The following is a 20,801-nucleotide window of genomic DNA, read 5'->3' as shown; positions in this document are numbered from 1 at the left end:
AGAGTATACCAATGCCAACAGTGCCCGATATGTTGTTATGTTATGTTACTTGGCATTTATATAGCGCTCTATATATCATTGGTATGACCTCAAAGCGTTGGTAGGTGGAACGCCCTAGGGAACCGTAGTTCTGGTCAGTAGAGAGAGATGTTGTCGTAGGATGCGTGGGTGCACCAGATATGTGTCCAGCTGATGTAATTGTCGGATGGTAGCTGCATCCTAGCTATAGGTATGGTGCTGAAGATATTAGTTGGATGTGAGCGGTCTGGTGGGTGGACACCCAGACTGGGCTCTGGCTGTGTTAGGCCTGAAGAACGCATGTGAGCAACATGGCCGTAATGTGCTCAGCTGGCTGTGTTTTATTAGGGTGATGAGGTGATCATGGGGTCGTATTTGTATGTGAACAGCTAGGCCGAATTAATCAGGGGTATAGCTGTGTTCTAGTTGAATGATGGTGTATAGTAGAGAGGAAGCGTAGTGATGTGATATGATGGTTATCTTTAAAGCGCCCGAGACCAGGCACGTGAACAGGATGGCAGGAAACAGGGCGACAACACGGACACATGGAGGCATGGGGATGGGCTTACAGCGACAGGAGGGGGGATACGGATATATAGCAACAGCATGGGAAGAAGGAAATCAGGGTACACAGTGATACACGTGTAGGGCATGTTAACATTTACATTTGCATTTCTATCCAGATGCGATTCAGGCTAATGTTCAGAGCTCCACCCAAGTGTAGGACATGCCAACATTTGCATTTCTGTCTAGAAGCGACTCAGACTAACAATCACAATCCTGTCTGGTCTGGCGAAGGCTAACGTTCACAATTCCAACAAGGTGCGGCATTGCTAACAATCACAATCCGGTCTGGGGCAGGCTAATGTTGAGAAATCTAACCAAGTGTGGCATTGCTAACATTCAATCCTGTCTGGGTCCGGCGCAGGCTAATGTTCACAGTTCCGAGTGTGGCATTGCTAACATTCATAGTTCTGAGGTAGGATAATGTTGAGTGGTATGGGTTTTCGCAGTAAAGTAATTGCTCTACTCCCCGCCCATGGCACACTGACTTTTGGGTTGCTGCGGGTTGACGGCTGGTCGCTGGCTTCACTGACTTCCCCTGCGGACACCTGCTGACACTTTCTGGAGCCGCCCTTTGCCTTGGGGCCGCCCTTTGCCTTGGGGCCGCCAGGCAGAGGGCTGCCCTGGGAGGGACAAAAAATAATGGGTGAGTCTGCCAATCAGAGGCTGTGGGTGTGGCTCGGAGTTTCCTATAGATTGGGCAGCAATGGTGGAGCGAGGACCAGGGCAGCACTCATCTGCTTCTGTCGGTGGGAAAGACGGCCAGCAATGGGGTCTCAGACCCTTGCAGGTGTAGTATCGGGGCCTACGGACCAATGGGGAAGGTGCAGGCAGGATGGGAGGAGGGTGGAGACAGGGGATTGGAGGGACAAAGTTTGTATTGGCGAAGGGAACGGAAATACCAAAATATAAATAAATAAAAAAGAGAAAAAAGGGGGAGGGTCGTGTTTGCTCGCGGTCACTGGGTGCCGAGAAATGTGCAGATAGGTCCCCTTATGGGGTCGGAAAGCGGCACAGCACTTACCCTGTGCGCAAGGACCACACTGGCAGAAAAGAAGATGCAGTATACCAATGCCAACTGTGCCCGATTCAACACCCCTTGCCACTGACAATGTATCTAGTGCTTGTTAAAGGCTCACTATTGATTCGCAAGTAATGGAATATCAGGAGTCTTGTATAGGGCCCTGCTGCTGCTATAGGGGGCCTTCCTGCATGTGGATCTGTAAGAAAAAAAAAGATGGGGCTCATTAGTGGGACCCCGGGAGAGGCAGATGTGACACCAGTGGTGCCATGTTGCATTGTCAAAATAATCACCAGCAGCATATTCAACGTCTGGATAATGATGTCAATGATTTTATGCTAGAGAAGTTTGTGTTCAATATGGTGAGAGGAATGAGAGTGAACCCCCATTAGACTCATATGCCATGTTCACCTCCATGCCAAATTTCCCAGTTCCATGCGTGGCACATCGAGCCAGTTCTGAATTTTGTTTCCAATTGCATGCTGGAACTTGTAGTTTCGGGTTTCCCATTGTAAGGGTGGGCCTACAAGTCCTAGCATGCCGTGTGAGAATAAAAAACAGGACTGACTCAAAGATTCCACATGAAACTGGGAAACGTGGCAGCTATGTGTTCAGATGGGGTTCCCTCATTTCTTGCACGTGGTTCCTTGCGTTTGCTAGACCACCCTGAACCAGCACACTTTAATGTAACTTTTTTCTTTTGCAGAGAGACCAGGATATTGCCCACTTAACTTTCTGAAGTGCGCAATTCGCGAGATTCTTTGCAAGGATGACCTCGGCTGCAGTGATACTGAAAAGTGCTGCATTTCTAAGTGCAAAAGGCAGTGCGTGCCCCTTCTAACTGGTGAGAAAACCTGGAGAGCCGAGGGGCCAATCAGTGTCAGGGATTTGAGGGCACGGTAACACGAGGCATGCAAAGAACAACCCGGGGCAATTATAGCGACTTCTGAGCAGGTGCAGTCAGACGCCAGAGTTGTGAGCAGGCGAAAGTCAGAAGTTAGCGAGTTGTGAGCAGGTGCAGTCAGAGGCCAGCGAGTTCTGAGCAGGCGAAGTCAGAAGCAGGCGAATTCGGAAGCGCAGTCAGAAGTCAGCGAGTTCAACGCATGCGCAGTCAGAGGCCAGCCGCGCAGTGTGGCCTGGCAGGGAAATCGGGAGGAACTGGGGACACATCCCAGCAGAGGTTCTAAGAGTAAACTCAGCTAGTATTTTCCTAAATGGCATTTTCATTGCTATGTAGGAGAACCATTAGAGGCTGTGCTGTATTATTTTAACCTCTGCAAATAGAAATTACATGTTTAATGCACGATTATTCTACATATAAACTAGTATCCAATGCAGTAAAATATAAAAAGAAGTAGGGCCTTGAATGCAATGCAAATGAGGGGGTGGGGGTATGGGGTGAGTGTAGAAACCCTCACGCATAATGATTTTGTGCTGGAAGGACCTCTTTAGTTTAACGTTATCAGAGCCCAGGGAGCTGAGCGCGACTCAGATTTCGTCCGTAATTGGAATAATTTCCATTTTGACAAGTGGTTTTGTTGAGATTTGTTTTACCGTTTTTTTTTGTGGCACATTATTTGAAAACGCATTTCTTTGGTGAATTCTAAGTTTGTTTTCGAATTTTTGAAGACTTTTTAACAATCTTTCTTAATTTCTTTCCTGGCCACCTTTAATTGATTCCTATTATAAAGTGTTATGTACAGGCCCCTGTTGTATCCCTCACTGGCTGTTTTCCTGCATTCTGTGTTCTTTCCGTTGCCCTTGATCTTTCCATTTGTTTTATATTTCAATCTTTAATGTATGTGACATCCGGTAATTCCCCCTTCTTTTTCAAAATTATATTGTCCCCTTTTCCCTCCAAGCCTGCCCCCTCGTGCCCCTTTTCTTCCACTCACCCCTAGCCTTCTCCCTAAACGTAATCCTGCCTCTGTAATCTCTGGTCTAATTTTGCTGAGTTTTAATTTTCCAAGGCCTCCCCTGGTCCTCCTAATGTAACCCTAAATCCACCACACACACCCAGTGCTTCATTCTCCACCCTAAATCCGCCACACACACCCAGTGCTTCATTCTCCACCCTAAATCCGCCACACACACCCAGTGCTTCATTCTCAACCCTAAATCCGCCACACACACCCAGTGCTTCATTCTCAACCCTAAATCCGCCACACACACCCAGTGCTTCATTCTCAACCCTAAATCCGCCACACACACCCAGTGCTTCATTCTCAACCCTAAATCCGCCACACACACCCAGTGCTTCATTCTCAACCCTAAATCCGCCACACACACCCAGTGCTTCATTCTCAACCCTAAATCCGCCACACACACCCAGTGCTTCATTCTCAACCCTAAATCCGCCACACACACCCAGTGCTTCATTCTCAACCCTAAATCCGCCACACACACCCAGTGCTTCATTCTCAACCCTAAATCCGCCACACACACCCAGTGCTTCATTCTCAACCCTAAATCCGCCACACACACCCAGTGCTTCATTCTCAACCCTAAATCTGCAACACAAACCCAGTGTTTCATTCTCAACCCTAAATCTGCAACACAAACCCAGTGTTTCATTCTCTATTGCCTCACATTTCCCTTGTCCCTATTTTGTTGTTGTTGTTGTTTTCCCGATCATGGCAATTCAAAATGATGGTAATCTCTTGGACTGGTAACAAGTACACTTTGTCAGATTTATGTTGTTATCTACAGCATCATTAAGAAAGTGGAACAGAGATTCACACATTATCTCACACAGGCTGTGTTGTAGTTGTCCTTGGTGAGGTCTGGCCGTGCGTTCTTAAGAGCTCTGCCAAATAATCAAAGCAAGGGTTTCACGACCTGCTTAAGCACTGAGCCCTGGGTCTGCAGCCTGGAGCTCTTCGTTTGTTTTAGACTAAAACTCACATGATCCTTCACCATTCATTATGCTGGTTATGGCCGATGGAAGTTGTAGCCCATCTCATCTGGAGAGACAAAGGTGGCAGACCCTTGCACTAGACCATACACTAATCACGTATTTTACCAATGGAGGGTAAGTCCCTTGTCCCTGATCAGAATATCTCCCTAACAGTGCCATATAGTACGGCTGGTACTTTTATATCACAACCGAAGCAGACTAAGGCCCTTCTGTACCTGGGTGGGACTTGATGCGCCTTAACTGGGACAAGGTTTAAGCGCCTTGAGACTACAATGGTGGTGAGGTGGCGCAGTATAAAAAAAATAATGGATACCAGTTATATCAAAGGGCTTCGGACCTGGGCCTCTCAAGGACCATGAAACGCATCAAATTATTGTTTAATTCGGCAGAGAGATGTGTTATTGAGTATTAATACTGCACCCATCGTCGCTGTAGAGGTCTTATGGCACCTTATCCTTGTCAGAGAGGTAACTTTTTGTGACTTTGCCAGGGTGCCACTAGACCTCAGTGTGTGGGTAGTAAAGGGGAGGTTTGGGGGCTGGGATGGATATGAGAATGAGAGTTTAGCCATCAGAAGAACAAATACAGAAGGGAAAGGATATGTGGGATGAGGAAGAGTTAACATGGTTGTGATATAGGGATGCAGGGTTCTTAACCCTGATTAGTTATCGGTAAGCATGAAAGGACGTTTCAGAAATGTAAAGCTTGGTTTAAAACCAAAGCTCGAATCTAAAGGCAACATCTAGACCAGATGATACATGGTACTAGATAAAGTTGGTGTGTGGTTGCGTGATGGACTTGAGATTTGCTCAAGCGGGCCCTTCCATTATGGAGGCTATCCAGTGGTCGAAGTGTACAAAAAGAAGTAGTGGAGCTATGTTCCCTACTGGTCTGCACCGCTCCCCGCAAACCCCATCGCCACACCCCCTCCCATGCACAATATAAACCCCCAAATGCATTCGCCTGCAGTTTAAGGGAATGTTCAGTGCACTGCACTGAAATTGCAAGTTTCAACTGCTTCCTACACTTTCATTTTAAAACGAAACAGTTCCGGAACGGTTTCTTTTTAAAATAAAAGTATAGGAACGGTAAAACTTCATTAAAAGAAGTAGAGGAGCACCGCTCCCGCCCACATCGACCACTGAGGCTATCATCAGAATCGTTTTTATCAACGAATGGCAGAACTGGTTTTGCCAAGCCAGCTGACCGATGTTTAATTGCCAAAAGTGTGTAGTGTATAGATGAATGCTTTGGAAAAACATGAAGTAACCATAACGAGTGGGGAAGAGGGGCAGCAATGAAAATGAGCCCAATAATATTAAGTTCCAAAGCTGTGAGCCAGGTATCATTCATCATGTTTAAGGTAGCTGTCTATTTAGATAAGGACTGTAATGTCCTCCACATGCATTAGTCTTCCCTTTAAACCACTAGATGGGTAAACGCTACATATTTCTTCTGCAAAGCATTTTGGATTTTGAATTGCAAAACAAATGGATGGTTGCTCCGAGAGTATCTCAAAAAGGAGAATATACTACAACTAGTCAATGTGTCTGGTGGGAAATTGGCAAAAGGGCATTTGTCTCTTCCTCCACTGCACATATTCTAAGAAACAGCTCCCGCCAGCCCTCTCCGGCATAGGCAATGGTGAGGGATCATGGGAGTCATTGTTCAAAATGTCAGAAGATTCAGAGATTGCAGACCCCTAGTCTAAGTCACAGAAACCTAGCTACATGCAAGATAACATCACCATAGACTTTTCTTGATACATACAAAATGTGGTATTCTTTTCTCGAATTTGTGAATACAGAGTAGAACCACAGATCCAGGACCTAACGAGGCATCATCAGGTGAGCACCAAGACACACCACATGAACCTCCTGGAGCGTTTCTTATGCCTTTAATAAAACCAAGTAACCCGATCATGGGTCCTCTGGCCATGGAATCCCCAACCATACAGGAGGAACAGACATAGTGGAACAAGTGCTCTTCTGGTAGACCACATCTCCCACACTGACTGGAAAGTTCTGGCCGTGGAGTGCAGGACACGCAACACACAAACTTCAAGTGCAGTAGTTTCAAGCAGCACTTAAAGGTGAGCGATATATTTCTGCTGAGAACTATAAGTCCACTGGCTGTCGTCCGGCACAAACTGCATATCTCCCTCCCATCTATCGTGATGTTCAGTGTTTATACAGGTGTCACCCCGAGTGACTGCAGTGTATAGTCCAGACTAATCGTCGCCCTCCCCGAGCTACATCCGTAGCAGCAAAAAAAACTCCCAGAGGCAATTCACCGCCAATGGTCTTGAAGCCCTTTACGGTAGTGAATGTTACTCTGGGGAATACATTACCGAATGTACTCCGCTCTAGCCTACCTAGAGTTTTAATTTAAGAGTAGCTCAAATGAATTGGGAATGCAGAGGACCCAGACCAGAGGATTCAGCAGAGCAGAGGTAGTACAGTTGCTCCAACTAAATTTCCCTAACAAGTTCGGCCCAAGCCAGACCGTTACATTGAATCATATTACTATCTGCATGGTAGGCCAATACACATCCCAGGACCTAAGAGAAGCACATAAGCCTCACATGAGGTCAATCAGGTAAAGAGAGGGAACCAGCGAGAGAGGCAAGGAGCCTGGTCTAGTAAATAATATTTCCAAGTCTGGAACTGAAAACCCCTCTGTCATATGGCAACCCAACTGTGCACGTTTACCTGCCCAGATAAGCTGAATTAGTAAAACACAACGTTTTGTGAAACATGCTTTTCGCAGGACCAGCAGGGAACAGGATGTTTAGTAACGGAGAAACTTGAGAAGGCGGTCTATTTTAACTGATGCAACTCACCCGATAATTGACAGTTGGGGGTTAATCCCTTAGCCTATTTGAGAATCAAATTTGCTGATCATGGTCATGATGTTTAATTTATTTTATATTATTTAGAGAATTTATTATGCAAGGACCTAGCTCCAAGAAGCAGAGGATCTTTGTATATCAGAGGTTGGTGGGAACACGTCAGTAGTCAGTTACAACAGGGTGGAGGTACATTACAATTAAGCAACAGGGGCAGTAATTAAAGATTCAGCAGGACAAATGGGGATGGGATCCAGGATGTTATGGTGAGTGAAAAAGATGCTCCTTGAAGAGGTGGGTCTTGAGTTTCTATCTGATTTGCATGAGGGTGTGTGCACGTGTAATGTTGATGCATGTGAGATTTCACAGCCTTGGGGCATACATTAGAAAGCCTGTTTCTTGATTTTTGTTTTCCTTTTTGCATTTTGGCATTCTGGCTTCTTTTGAAGTGTTGGCCTCCAGAGATGGTGGTCTTGTTGGCCAGGTGGGAGGGCACTTAAAAGGTGACCGACTGCTCAGTAAATAGTGTAGCTGGTCTTGAAGGCGATGCGTACTTGTAGGGGCAAACAATGTAGTTCGATGAGTGTGGGCGTAACATGGTCAAAATTGCAGAGGACCTTTATGACGGGAGCTGCAGCATGTAGTATTTTTCTCATTGCTGACAGGATGGAGGTGTTTAGGTTGGTGAGAGCGTCTTTTACTGTCCAAGATCTGAAGTTGTTATTGTCTGAATGAAAGGGCTTGATTTTCCGGTTGTATATCTCTGTGCACTCGGTGCTCTTAGTTGTTGCAGGTGCCTCGCAAGCACCCAAGACAGTGTGCTAAGTGACCAATACCTGTGCTCCAATCTGAACATTTGAAGCCCCCAAGTCTGTGAAAACAGCATTGGTACAGGACATTGTCTGCCCTGTGTCACTGACCTAGCAAAAGTGCACCACGCCCTCACAACCGAAGCCACAGACAAGCTCCCAGTTAATCTTCTACAATTGGGTCTAATACAATAGGCAACCAGAGGTATTCCTCTGTGAGACACTGCAGCAAAACTCTCAAAGCATGTCAACATATTGATTCACAGCTGCCGTATAACTCCAACAGCAATATTCAGTGGTGATTTCTCCCAAATTAAAGCAAAACAGAGGGGTTCCCTCCCGCCCTACTGCCCACAGCAATCAAATGCTCTGGGCTTCCGCACCTTTCCTACCACTGGGTCCCCGGCAGACAACTTAAAACTGTCACCCCCCATTCGAATACACCCAGTAGTGTGTCCAGCCTGTCGGGCATCTAGGTGAAGGGCATACAGCAAAGGGTAGCTAGCCCCTATTTGCCTGTTCACCCTCCCCCAGACCCCTTTGAGACAAATTGCCATCACCATCCCTCTGGGGGAATATGATGCTCACCAATGCATGAACCACCATACACATTTGCTTGTTTTAAAGGCTAGTGACCCTATGAGCTCTACTGTGGCTGCCAGTGGCTCTAGAGCTGTTCTTTTGAAGTTTGAGTTGCTAGTGGCCTACGTGGTTAGGCCAAGCAATGACACATGTGACACTATAGAATTGGGTTTCACAAAACGTGGCTCTATGCCGTATTAGTACCAAGGAGGTGATGTACTGGCACCTCTCAGCCGATCAGGAAGCTCAGAAGGTTGGCTTTACCTCATGGGATTTGCTCCGCTCGAGCCTGTTACTCGGCCCACGGGCTATTTCCTGACCTGAAATCCCCCCTACCTTAGCTGTTATTGCTTTATTCAGATAGGGTAGTGATTTTACCAAACACCTATAGGAACTATGGAAGCATCTATAACTAACAAGGGTGTTCCTATAGCAAACAGTGCCAGGGATGGAACAACACAAAGTGTGGTTTTCTCCAGGTGATCCTCACGTCCACATGTCCAAACAGTAAAGTTCTTAACCTGTGCTTAAGAGTCATTGTCCCTTCAGGAGCCCCCTAGTCCACAAAGTAATGCTCAATGAAATGGTCAACAGAAAATACCACATTCTAATGTTAGCAAGCCCTTAGGCTTCTGGCAACCCTAAGCTATACAGCAAATGTTCCAATGAGGGGCCATGAAAAGAGCTCACAAATCCTACTCTCCAATATCCAAACCTAGTCCAATACAACAAAACATTAAAGTTCTCATAGGAAGGCTTTTGCAGGGATTGCTCCCAGTTTGGACTCTTTGGTCCTCCTAAAGATAAACAGAGCAAAGCCCTTGACAAAGCACTCCTCGACATAGGCTTCATCCAAAGAGTTACGGACCCCACCCATGTCAAAGGGGGTATACTCGACTGGATAGCGGACCACAACTGTGCCGCCGATATCAGCTCCAGCACCCCCTGCCCCTGGACTGATCATCACCTCCTACACTTCTTCATCCCCACGCAAGCCCATACGTACTAAACCAGTTCCCCCAGCAATGGCTAGATCCTCCAGGCTCCTCACTAAGGAAAGGCTAATCCCTCTCCTTAAGTCAGCCCCAGTGTTAAAACCCCCATTCTCCACAGACCCCGTAGAGTTGGCAGACTTGTACAACACTACCATACAAACAGCCCTGGACACTATTGCACCACTATTGCCGAAAAAAGTGAAAAATAAGAAACCCTCTGACTCATGGTTTACACCAAAGTTACTAGACCTTAGAGCCAAGAAGCGACTGGCCCTCACAACATGGAAATCCCACCCATATTCCACATCTCTAGAGGTGTACAAAACACTCGCCTCTCAGTACAAAAAAGAAATCACCACAGCCAAATCCTCATCATACAACTCCAGAATAGACAACGCCATGTCAGAGTCAAAGGAACTGTTCGCCATCTATAAAGAATGGGCATCCCCGCCAACAAACACCCAGGAAACAGTAAAAGATGAAGAATGGTGCAACACCATTCAAAATGACATCATAAATAAAATAAACACCCTCCAAGAGAAAATAAAAGCCCACCTCAATGCCCTCCCAAAAACCAACACACACCCTACATCAAACTGTCACCCGACAAAAAAGACAACCAACCATTCTCATTCAGAGAAGTAACTGAAACAGAAGTCATAGCACTCATGAACGGAGTCAAACCCTCCTCCTGTAAGGGGGACACATGCACTGCATCCCTGATTAAAGAATGCAAAGAACCTCTAGCCCCATTTCTCACTGCTTTCATCAACGCCTCACTATATTCAGTTGTCGTTACCCCCTCCCTCAAAGAATCCTGGGTTCGCCCGCTTCTGAAAAAACCATCACTTGATCCAGACCAACCAAACAACTATAGACCGATAACCACCATCCCTTTTTTTGCTAAAAATACTAGATAAGGCAGCCTACTAACAGATTGAACAATACCTGGAAAACAACAATATCCTTGGCAAAAGGCAATCGGGCTTCTGGCCACGCCATGAATTTCCGTGGGAAGCTGAGGCTGCATCAGCATTTCAGTGTACAAGCACCCAAATTACATTCTTAAAGCTGAGTCCTGGGAAACAAGAGGGAACCAGGGCTGATATGTAGGCATAGGGTTGGCCAATGAGAGTCAGGCACAGGGTTCAAAACCATGCCCAATGACTTGGTAGGGCTGAGGTCAGAGTTCGTCATCCTAACTAGAGTCTGTATCCTTGGCCTTGCTATCAGGAGACAGGGTAAGGGTGCAAAACTCAGGATACATGAGCTGGAGCAGAGCAAAGAACACAAGGGTGAGCCTAGCTCCAGGACTCAGAACATAGATTGAGGTGCAAGCCTTGAAAGAAAGATACAGTTCAGAGCTACGATGGTCATCGCTAAAGTGCAAGGAGTTAGACACATGGCAGAGCTAAGGTAACCGGGCACAGGTGACTGGTCAGAGTTGCAGCTAAGGTGCCAGAATCTGGACGTATGCCAGCTGCTACAGCTGCTTCCTCATTGGGACCCCTGCTCCCGCTTTCCCACTTTCACACTCGCCGGCCTCTCTTGGCCCTGCGCCCTCACCTACCAATGAGGCAAAAAATCGTTGGGTCATCTTCGACTCCACTCTCTCCATCTCTTCTCACATCTCTAGCGCCATGATGCCTTTGGGCGAACATTGCGCTTTATAAGTATTGATAAGATAAGATCTCAGACATCTCCAAAAAGTCCCACTACCAACTGCACCTCCTCAGAGGTATTCTACTTTTTCTCACTTCCCCCAGAGGCTCACCACATTGAGAGCCCTGGTTCTCTCTAGGCTGGACTATTGCAACAGCCTCTTTCTCAATCTTCCTACTTCTACTCTCCGTCCTCTACAACTCATCCAGAACAGAACCGCAAGACTTATCCTTGGCCTCAAGCCCAGGGACCGCATTTCTCAGGCGCTGAAATCCCTCTACTGGCTCCACGTGGCTACAAGGATCAAGTTCAAGACCCTCTGCATAATCCACAAGGCTTTCTGGGACCGGGGCCCACACTATCTACAACGCTCTCTTCCTAAATACTCTCCCTCTAGAGTCCTCTGCTTGTCCTCCTCCAACTCTTTGCGGTTGAGCCGCTTTCACAAACAGATTTGGGAGTAGATTTTTATCCTCTGCAGGTGCCTCCCTCTGGAACAGCCTCCCTGCATCCCTCCATCTTGAGCCAGAGCACCTTAAATTCCAGAAACTCCTCAAGACCTTCCTCTTCTGTTACTCCTTCTCTCTCCCTCTCCCCTACTAACCTCTGTTCTTTTTCTCCCCTTATCCTCCCTAACGCTGTTCAGTTTTTGCTGACTGGTTGCCTGGTTCACCTCCAGAGCCTGACCGGTCCCAGGCTCCCCCGCCAGTATTTTGCACTTGCCTCCTAGCCGCTGCTCTATGTTCAGCATTACTGCACTTTCAGCTTACACTCCATGAGCGGGGCAACCTCTCTACACTTAACCTAGGGCCCTGCTGGACTGGACTTGTTTGCTCCCCTCCACCCGCTTCCTCGCACCTCTGTCTGTACGCATGCATGACCTAAATGTACTAGGACTAGTTAGTGCGTCTGTCCTGTTACTCCCCACCCCCCACTTTTTGTCCCCCCTCCCTAGCTTGGTCGCAACTGTAACACTTCATGCACTTGCACTAGGTGAAATGCCGTCAGGCCTAGTATGCTAGTTTTTCTGTTAGATCATTGGGAAACTTCAAGGCCTAAGAATGATTACTGTATTCCCTTGTTCCCTTCCCACCTTGAAGCGCTTTGAAGCACTCCACCTGTGTATAAGCGCTGTCAAAAAAAAACAATTACAGGAGGTTCAGATGCGTTTTAAACAGAAAGCCATTGATTTTACTGACACATGTGCCTGGTCTTTGAGGAAATCAGTGAAGGTCTCCCCATCTACAGTGTTATATCAGTGAAGGAGGATCCAAAGGAGAGAGCTACAATTCTAAAGTGTGTCCAGAAAAAGGACACCTGCCCAGAAGGAATGACAAAGGCACTGGCTGGGATTCAGAAGCAAACAGCTACATTTAATATGGTTTCTGTATGAATTGGGAGAATTCCACCCATAGATAAGTGCAATGAAAACCAATCTTAATAAGACATGCTACAGCAAGATTCCTGTGGGTGGCATCACTTCAGCTTGTGTGGCGCTGGATGCTGGACCTTAGTTCATCTACTTTTGGGGTGGGGGAGGGTGTCTCTTTCAGGTGGATTACAGTACTAGATCCTGTGTGTTTGATTTAACGGTTAAATGGTTCCCTTGTTATATGGGTACAAAATGCATACACAAACTATATTTTGAAAAAGCCTCTTTGGGGCGGAGGGGGGCTATATTTCATAGAGAAGTCTGGATTTAATTAGCTTTTCACTTAAGGAGAATGTTTACGGGTGAGGCCTAATGTCTTGAAATATTTCAATTGCATTTAACTTTAAATCCAATGCATCAAAAAGTACAAATCAACATTTAGGGGCAAAGTAGAGAACGGCGTCAGCTCAAGGTTTGGGGATGCACAAACAGAGCCCTTTCAGATATGCATGGCCGCAGATGGCGAGTGCGATTGGCTTTACACTGAGGTTTGTGGTCATTCATTTGCTCACATTCACAACCCACAGATGCACAGAACTTTAGTAAACTCCCCTCTTCACACTTGCACTCACGCCGGATTCTTTTGAGCGAATATCACCCGCCACAGACTGGGGGACACGAGGAACCGGACACCTGACCCCTGCTCCGCACTGCGACAGTCACTGCACGCACACGCACTTCATGACCTACCTCACTGCAATCCAGCTTCAGCCACACGTTTCTAGGGCCAGTTGGGCACATACAGAAAATGTGCATCCCGTGCACTATTTAATAACCGACCAGTACACTGTGGCCTACTGGATACCTCATCTCTGCAGCGACTGCTCTTTCAGGCATAGATGCAGCACTGCCAGAGTATACCAATGTCAACAGTGCCCGATACAGAATTCCAATGCCAACAGCGCCCGATACAACACCCCCTTGCCACTGTCAATGTAGCTAGTGCTTGGTAAATGCTCACTATTGATTCGCAAGTAATGGAATATCAGGAGTCTTGTATAGGGCCCTGCTGCTGCTATAGGGGGCCTTCCTACATGTGGATCTGTAAAATAGAAAGGGGCGGGGCTCATTAGTGGGACGGCCGGAAAGGCAGATGTGACACCAGTGGTGCCATGTTGCTTTGTCAAAATAATCACCAGCAACATATTCAACATATGGATAATGATGTCAATGATTTTATGCTAGAGAAGTTTGTGTTCAATATGGTGAGAGGAACGAGAGAGAACCCCCAATAGACGCATATGCCATGTTCACATCCATGCCAAGCTTCCCAGCTCCATGCGTGGCACATCGAGCCAGTTCTGAGTTTTGTTTCCAATTGCATGCTGGAACTTGTAGTTTCGGGTATCCCATTGTAAGGGTGGGCTTAAAGTCCCAGCATGCATTGTGAGAATAAAAAGAGGACTGACTCAAACATTCCACATGAAACTGGGAAACTTGGCAGCTATGTGTTCAGATGGGGTTCCCTCATTTCTTGCATGTGGTTCCTCGCGTTTGCTAGACCACCTTGAACCAGCACACTTTAATGCAACTTTTTTCTTTTGTAGAGAGACCAGGATATTGCCCACCTAACTTTCTGAAGTGCGCAATTGGCGAGATCCTGTGCAAGGATGACCTCAGCTGCAATGATACTCAAAAGTGCTGCGATTCTGAGTGCAAAAGGCAGTGCGTGCCCCTTCGAACTGGTGAGACAACCTGGAGAGCCGGGGGCCAATCAGAGTCAGGGATCTGAGGCCACGATAACACGGTGCAAATATGGCGAGGTCTGAGCAGGTGCAGTCAGACGCCAGCGAGTTGTGAGCAGGCGTAGACGGAGGCCAGCAAGTTCTGCGCAGGCGCAGTCAGAGGCTAGCTGGACTGCAGGGTGTCCTGTTAGCGCAGACTGCCAGAGCTCGGATGTGAACTATACCGTACACGCATGCGCCTACAGTCACGCAGAGGAGGCGGACCCAGGCAGGGCGGAGCGGTGACTGGGTGGAGGGTGCTGGGCTCGAGGAGGTGGAGCGGACTCTCGAGGCGGATGCAAAGAGTGAGTGTGCTTGGAGGAGGCGGTAAGAATGGGTAAGGGGAAAGGGAAGGTTGGAAAGAAGGGAGGGGTGGAGGAGGAGGCGAAGAGGGAGAGAACGCCAACTGTGAAGTCTACACCTGTGGAGGGGGGGGAAAGAGGAAAGGGAAGAGCGCCATCGTAGCAGGTCTCCACGGAGAGATGATGGAGGGGGGCTGGACCGGGGCCACTCTGGAACGGTGACTCAGGAAAAGTGCGTTTTGAAAGGGCTGGAAGCCTCATAGAGCGGTGTGTCTGGGGAGGAGACGATGCAGTGTGACAGTGTGTGGAAGGTGGTGTTGAAGCCTGATAATCGCGAGAAGACGTTTCTGGGGGTGAATCCATGGGAAATTGCTAGATGGGTGAAGGCGGCTGTGGGGGATGTTACTCGGGTGCTAGTGGTGGCTGGGGGCCGGTTGTTAGTGGAGGGGACGGATGCTGGTAGCAAGGCTAAGATTCTGGAGGTGCGTTGTCTGGGTAGACATGCGGTGCAAGTGTTTGATCAAAGTGGTGTGTCGTGTAAGGGGGTGCTGTATGGAGTGCCAGTGTCTGTGAATATGTCTGAGGTGGAAGAGAAATTGGCAGATGTGGGGGTGGTGGAAGCGTGGAGGTTGGGGAGGAGAGATGCACATGGGGATGTGGTGTCTACGACTGTGGCAGTGAGGTTTGCGAGGACAGAGTGTCCGGAAGTGGTGGATTTGGGATACCAGAGGTTTCGTGTGAAAGTTTATGTAGCGATGCCTTTGAGATGTTATAAGTGTCAGCAGTTTGGACATGTGGCGAGAGTATGCAGGAATGAGAGACACTGTGGGAGGTGTGGTGGAGATCACGATATTAAGGAATGCAAGGTGGAGACCCCGTAGAAGTGTGTGAATTGTGGGGGGGGACATTCTACCACGTTTGAGGGGTGTGAGAGTCACAGGGTGACGAGAGAGGTGGTGCAGGTAAGGGCAGCGGAAGGTTTATCTTATGCGGAGGCTGTAGCAAAGGTGAAACCGGTACGGGTAGTGAGTGAGGTGAGTGGGAAAGAGCCAGTGGTGGATGAAGCTGTGGGAAGGAAGAAAGTGGTGGGTGAGGTGAAAGGCGTAGAAATGGTGGTTGTCCCGAAAACTGAGTTTATGTGCTTTATAGTGAGTGTGCTGGAGCTGGTTCAGGGGAATTTATCTGTCAGTGTGTCGGATCTTACGAAAGGAGTGGTGGAAGCGGGGAGGAGGTTCTTGAGTGTTGTGGATGTGATAGAACAGGATGTGTTTAGGATGGTTTCTAAAGTGCGGAAGCAGAGTGGGGTGTCGGCATGAGGATTTTGCAGTGGAACGCGAGGAGTTTGTTGAGGAATGGGCAGGAGTTGAAAGCGGTGTTGTGTGGGGAATTGAATGTTGATGTGGTTTGTATTCAGGAGACGTGGTTAAAGGGTGATCTGAGGTTTGTGATTCCAGGTTTTGAGTTGTTTCCTAAGGATAGGTTGGAGGGGAGAGGGGGGGTGTGGCTTTAGCAGTTCGGAAGGGGTTGGTTGCAAGGGAGATTGTGGTGAATGGAGCAGTGGAGGCGATTGGGGCGGGGATTCGGGTAGGGGGTTCGGAAGTATTGGTGTTGAATTATTATAATCCGTGTGAAGTGGTGGAGGTGGGTGTGCTGTCTGGAGTGTTAAGGGGACATGTGGGACCTTGTGTTTTGTGTGGCGATTTTAACAGTGCCAACACGTTGTGGGGTAGTGACCGGACAGATGCGAATGGGGAACTGTTGGAGGACATAGCTGATGAATTGTGTCTGGTGTTGCTGAACGATGGTTCGGGTACGCGGTTGGATGTGAGGACTGGGAAGTTGTCGTGTTTGGATTTGACCTGGGTGTCTGCTGCGATTGAGGGTGAATGTGATTGGGAGATGCATGAGGAAGGGGACTTGGGGAGTGATCATTCTGGTATTTTGGTGACTGTGAGGGGTGAGGTAGGGATCAGGCCACGGATGACTGGGAGTCGGTTGAATTTTAGGAAGGCTGATTGGGAGGTGTATAAGGGAGTGTGTCGGGAATTGATTGTTCCTCAGGGAAGGGATGGGGGGGTGGATGAATGGAATGAGCATCTGGTTCAGGGAATGAGAACAGCGTCTGGGGCAGCAATTCCGGAGATTGAGAAGGGGAAGGGAGGGAAGGTTGAGGTTCCTTGGTGGTCGGTGGAATGTTCGAGAGCTGTGGCGGCGCGTAAGAAGGCTAGGGCCAGGGCGGTAAGATCGGGAATGTTGGTGGATCTGGTGGCATATAAGAAGGCTAAGGCGGTGGTGCAGAGGGTGATTAGGGAAAGAAAGCGTGGATATTGGAGGGGCTATTGTGGGTCCCTGGGGAGTGATTCTGTGTGGGTGAGGTTTGGAAACAGTTCAAGCGGATGTCCGGATTGATGAGGCCGCAGGGTGGTATGTCTGTGTTGTTGAAAGGGGAAGAGGTGGTCAGTGAGGAAGGGGAGAAGGCGAATTTGTTGTGGGAGTATTTTGCGGAGGTGCACAGTTCAGGGAATTTTCCAGAAGCGGTGAGGCTAGGTATGGGTGTGGTTGAGGAAGAGATGCAGGAGTTGTTGGCGGATGTTGGGCCTTGGGAAGGGCAGTATGAGGTTCCGTTTTCTATGGTGGAATTGGATGGGGCGATTCGGAAGGGGAAGTGGTCTAGCCCAGGGGTGGATGGGGTCATGTATGTATTTTTGGAGAAGTTGCCAGTGGAATGTAAGTTGGAGGTATTGGCGCTGTTCAATGAGATCTGGAAGAGTGGAGTTTTGCCCAAGTTGTGGAAGAGAGCATTTGTGGTGGCGATTTTGAAGGGTGGCAAGGTTCCTACGGAGTGTAAGTCGTATAGGCCGATTGCGCTGAGTGTTGTGATGTGTAAGGTTATGGAACGGATGGATGGAACGGATGGTGGTTGAGCGATTGGGGTTTTATTTGGAGTCGAATGGGCGTTTGAGTGATTTTCAGAGTGGGTTTAGGAGGAATCGGTCGGTGGCTGATCCGTTAGTAAGGTTGGTGACTGGTGTGGAGGAGGCGTTGTGTGATGGGGAGTTGGTGGGGGCGTTCTTTTTGGATTTGGAGAAGGCGTATGATATGGTATGGAAGAGCGGGTTGTTGATAAGACTGTTGGAGATGGGTGTGACGGGGAGGATGTTTCGGTGGATTAGGGCGTTTTTGGCTGATAGGACCTTTCAGGTGAGAGTGAGGGGGGTGCTGTCTGAGGTTTGGAAGATGGAGAATGGGACGCCGCAGGGGAGTGTGATTAGTGCAATGCTGTTTAATGTGATGGAGGATGGGTTGATTCGGGCTTTAGCGGGAATCGGGTGTCAGGTGGATTTCTTCGCAGATGATGGTGTGGTATGGGTAAGAGGGCGGAGTTTGTTGTTGGTGCAGAGTCGGCTGCAAGCTACGATAGTGCGTATGGAGGAGTGGTGTGGGAAATGGGGCTTTTCGGTGTCTGTGGATAAAAGTGTGAGTATGGTTTTCTCGAGGAGAAGGGTGCAGCAGGAGTTGGACTTGGTTTTGAAAGGTGTGAGGGTAAAGAGCGTAGAAGAGTTTCGGTACTTGGGGGTGATTTTGGATAGGAAGTTGAACTGGAATGTGCAGGTGGATGGTGTGGTGGATAAGTGTAAACGTAGGTTGAATTTGTTGCGGGCGGTGTCTGGGAAAGAGTGGGGTGGACAGCAGAAGTGTTTACGAATGTTGTATAGGGGGTTGATTTTAAGTGTGATGGATTTTGGATGTCAGGTGGCAGTGGGTTTCACAGCGAGTCAGAAGTTGCGGTTGGATAGGGTGCAGGCGAGGGCATTGAGGGTGTGTTCGGGTGTGATGAGGTCATCTCCAGTGAATGCGGTGCAGGTGCTTGTGGGGGAGATGCCATTGGGGTTGAGGAGGGATGAGTTGAATATGAGGTGGTGGGTGAAGTGCAGTGCGAAGAGTGTGGCTCATCCGGTGCGTGAATGTTTGAAGTATAATTGGAGGTTTGACTACTATAGGGACCGGTGGAGGAGGAAGGGTGGCACTATGGGGTTTCATATGTGGGAGAAGGGGGTGAAGTGGGGTGTAGGTGAGTTGTTGGCTGTGACGGGTACGGATTTGGTGAGATGGCCGATGTGGATGATGGGGTCTCCAAAGGTGTGTTTAGAGTTGGCAAGTGTAGTGTCGAAGAAACGGGGTTTGCGGGGTGAGATCAAGGCTTTGGGTCAGGTGTATGTGGCAGGGAAGGAAGGATGTAAGGTGTTCACGGATGGTTCGAAAGATCCTGTGTCTGGGAGAGTGGGTATGGCGTATTATTTGGAAAGCACTGGGGAGTATAAAGTGGGGCGACTGACGAATGATGTGTCTATTTGAACAGCTCAGTTGTTGGCGATTGCATTGGTGATTGATAGTGTGTGCGAATTGGGGTATGAGAAGGTGGTGGTGTTCTCGGATTCATTGAGTGGGTTGCAGGCGATTGTGGCAGGGGATGGTGATAGGAAGGATGTGATTTTGGACATCAGGAGGAAGATTGATCGGTGTGTGCGTGGGGGAATGGATTTGGAGTTGGCGTGGGTCCCCAGTCACAGTGGAATTTTGGGTAATGAGTTGGTGGATCTGGCGGCGGGTGAGGGTATGAGGAGGGGAGCGGTTGATGTGAGGTTGCCTTTGACTGTGGATGAGGTGACCGCTGTGATGGTGAGACGGGTCATGGATGAGTGGCAGGAGAGGTGGGTGAGTGGGGTGAAGGGCAGGTGGATGTTTGGTGTTCGTGGGAAAGTGTCGGTGAAGGTGGATGCGGGGAGTCTGGAATGGAGGAGGGGGTGGAGGTGATGCTAAATCGATTGAGGATAGGGCATGTGGGGCTGAATGAATGTCTGTTTCGAGTGGGAAAACGTGAGTCGAGGGACTGTGCGGTGTGTGGGGTGCCTGAGACTGTGGGACATTTTCTGCTTAGGTGTGAGAGACATGTTGAAGAGAGAGAATTGATGAGGGTTCGGTTGACTGCGCTGGGTGTGGCTGAGCTGAGTGGGAGGGCTGTGCTGCGAGGAGACGGGGTGAGAGGCAGGAGGAGGAGCAGTGTGATGTTGGATTTTGTGAGGCAGACGGGGCGGTGGGAGGAGTTGTGAGTTTGTGAGCTAAATATTGATTGGTGGGTCTGGTGCACATCATCCTTTAGGATGGGGAAGCGCCTGCGTGGGTCTGCCCACGCATCCGATAATTAAGAAGAAGAAGAAGAAGGGTGTCCTGTTAGGGAAGTCGGGCTGAACCGGGGACACATCCCTGCAGAGGTTCTGAGAGTAAACTCTGCTAGTATTTTCCTAAATGCCAACACACTAGAGGCTGTGCTGTATTTATTTAACCACTGCAAATAGAAATGACATGTTTAATGCATGATTATTCTACATATAAACTAGTATCCAAAGCAGTAAAATATTAAAAGAAGTAGTGCCTTGAATTCAATGCAAATGAGGAGGGGAGTGGGGGTATGGGGTGAGTGTAGAAACCCTCACGCATAATGATTTTGTGCTGGAAGGACCTCTTTAACGTTTCCAGAGGCCAAGGAGCTGAGATTTCGTCCGTAAAATAGGAATAATTTCCATTTTGACAAGTGGTTTTCTCGAGATTTGTTTTACCATTTTTTTTGTGGCACAATATTTGAAAACGCATTTCTTTGGTGAATTCTAGGTTTGTTTTCGAACTGTTGAAGCCTTTTTAGCAATCTTAATTCTTTTCTTGGCCATCTTTAATTCGTGTTTCCTATAATTAAGTGCTATCTACAGGACCCTGTTGTATCCCTCACTGGCTGTTTCCTGCATTCTGTGTTCTTTCCATTGCGTTGGATTTTCCATTTGTTTTATATTTCAATTCTTCATGTATGTGACATCCAGTAATTCCCCCTTCTTTTTCAAAATGATATTGTCCCCTTTCCCTCCAAGCCTGCC

At 48.2% G+C, this 20,801-nt stretch overlaps 1 protein-coding gene across 6 annotated transcripts in view; it reads left to right on the top strand.

The window, feature by feature from the left end:
* LOC138580567 (WAP four-disulfide core domain protein 3-like) overlaps window positions 1-20,801 on the top strand; it is a 96,559-nt gene that overhangs the window by 57,917 nt on the left and 17,841 nt on the right. For 3 of the 6 annotated variants that reach the window (XM_069651212.1, XM_069651210.1, XM_069651211.1), the window contains 2 exons: window positions 2,310-2,447; window positions 14,396-14,533. In XM_069651212.1, the coding sequence (XP_069507313.1) occupies window positions 2,310-2,447; window positions 14,396-14,533 (276 nt within the window). The remainder of the gene's footprint in view (window positions 1-2,309; window positions 2,448-14,395; window positions 14,534-20,801) is intronic. The other 3 variants (XM_069651215.1, XM_069651213.1, XM_069651214.1) reach the window with 2 other exon arrangements.

Source organism: Ambystoma mexicanum, chromosome 3p, assembly GCF_040938575.1.
Source record: "Ambystoma mexicanum isolate Mex_15411 chromosome 3p, UKY_AmexF1_1, whole genome shotgun sequence".
Lineage (NCBI taxonomy): Eukaryota > Metazoa > Chordata > Amphibia > Caudata > Ambystomatidae > Ambystoma > Ambystoma mexicanum.
The sequence above is the reverse complement of the archived record's forward strand: the minus strand, read 5'-3'. Positions and strand labels throughout refer to the sequence as shown.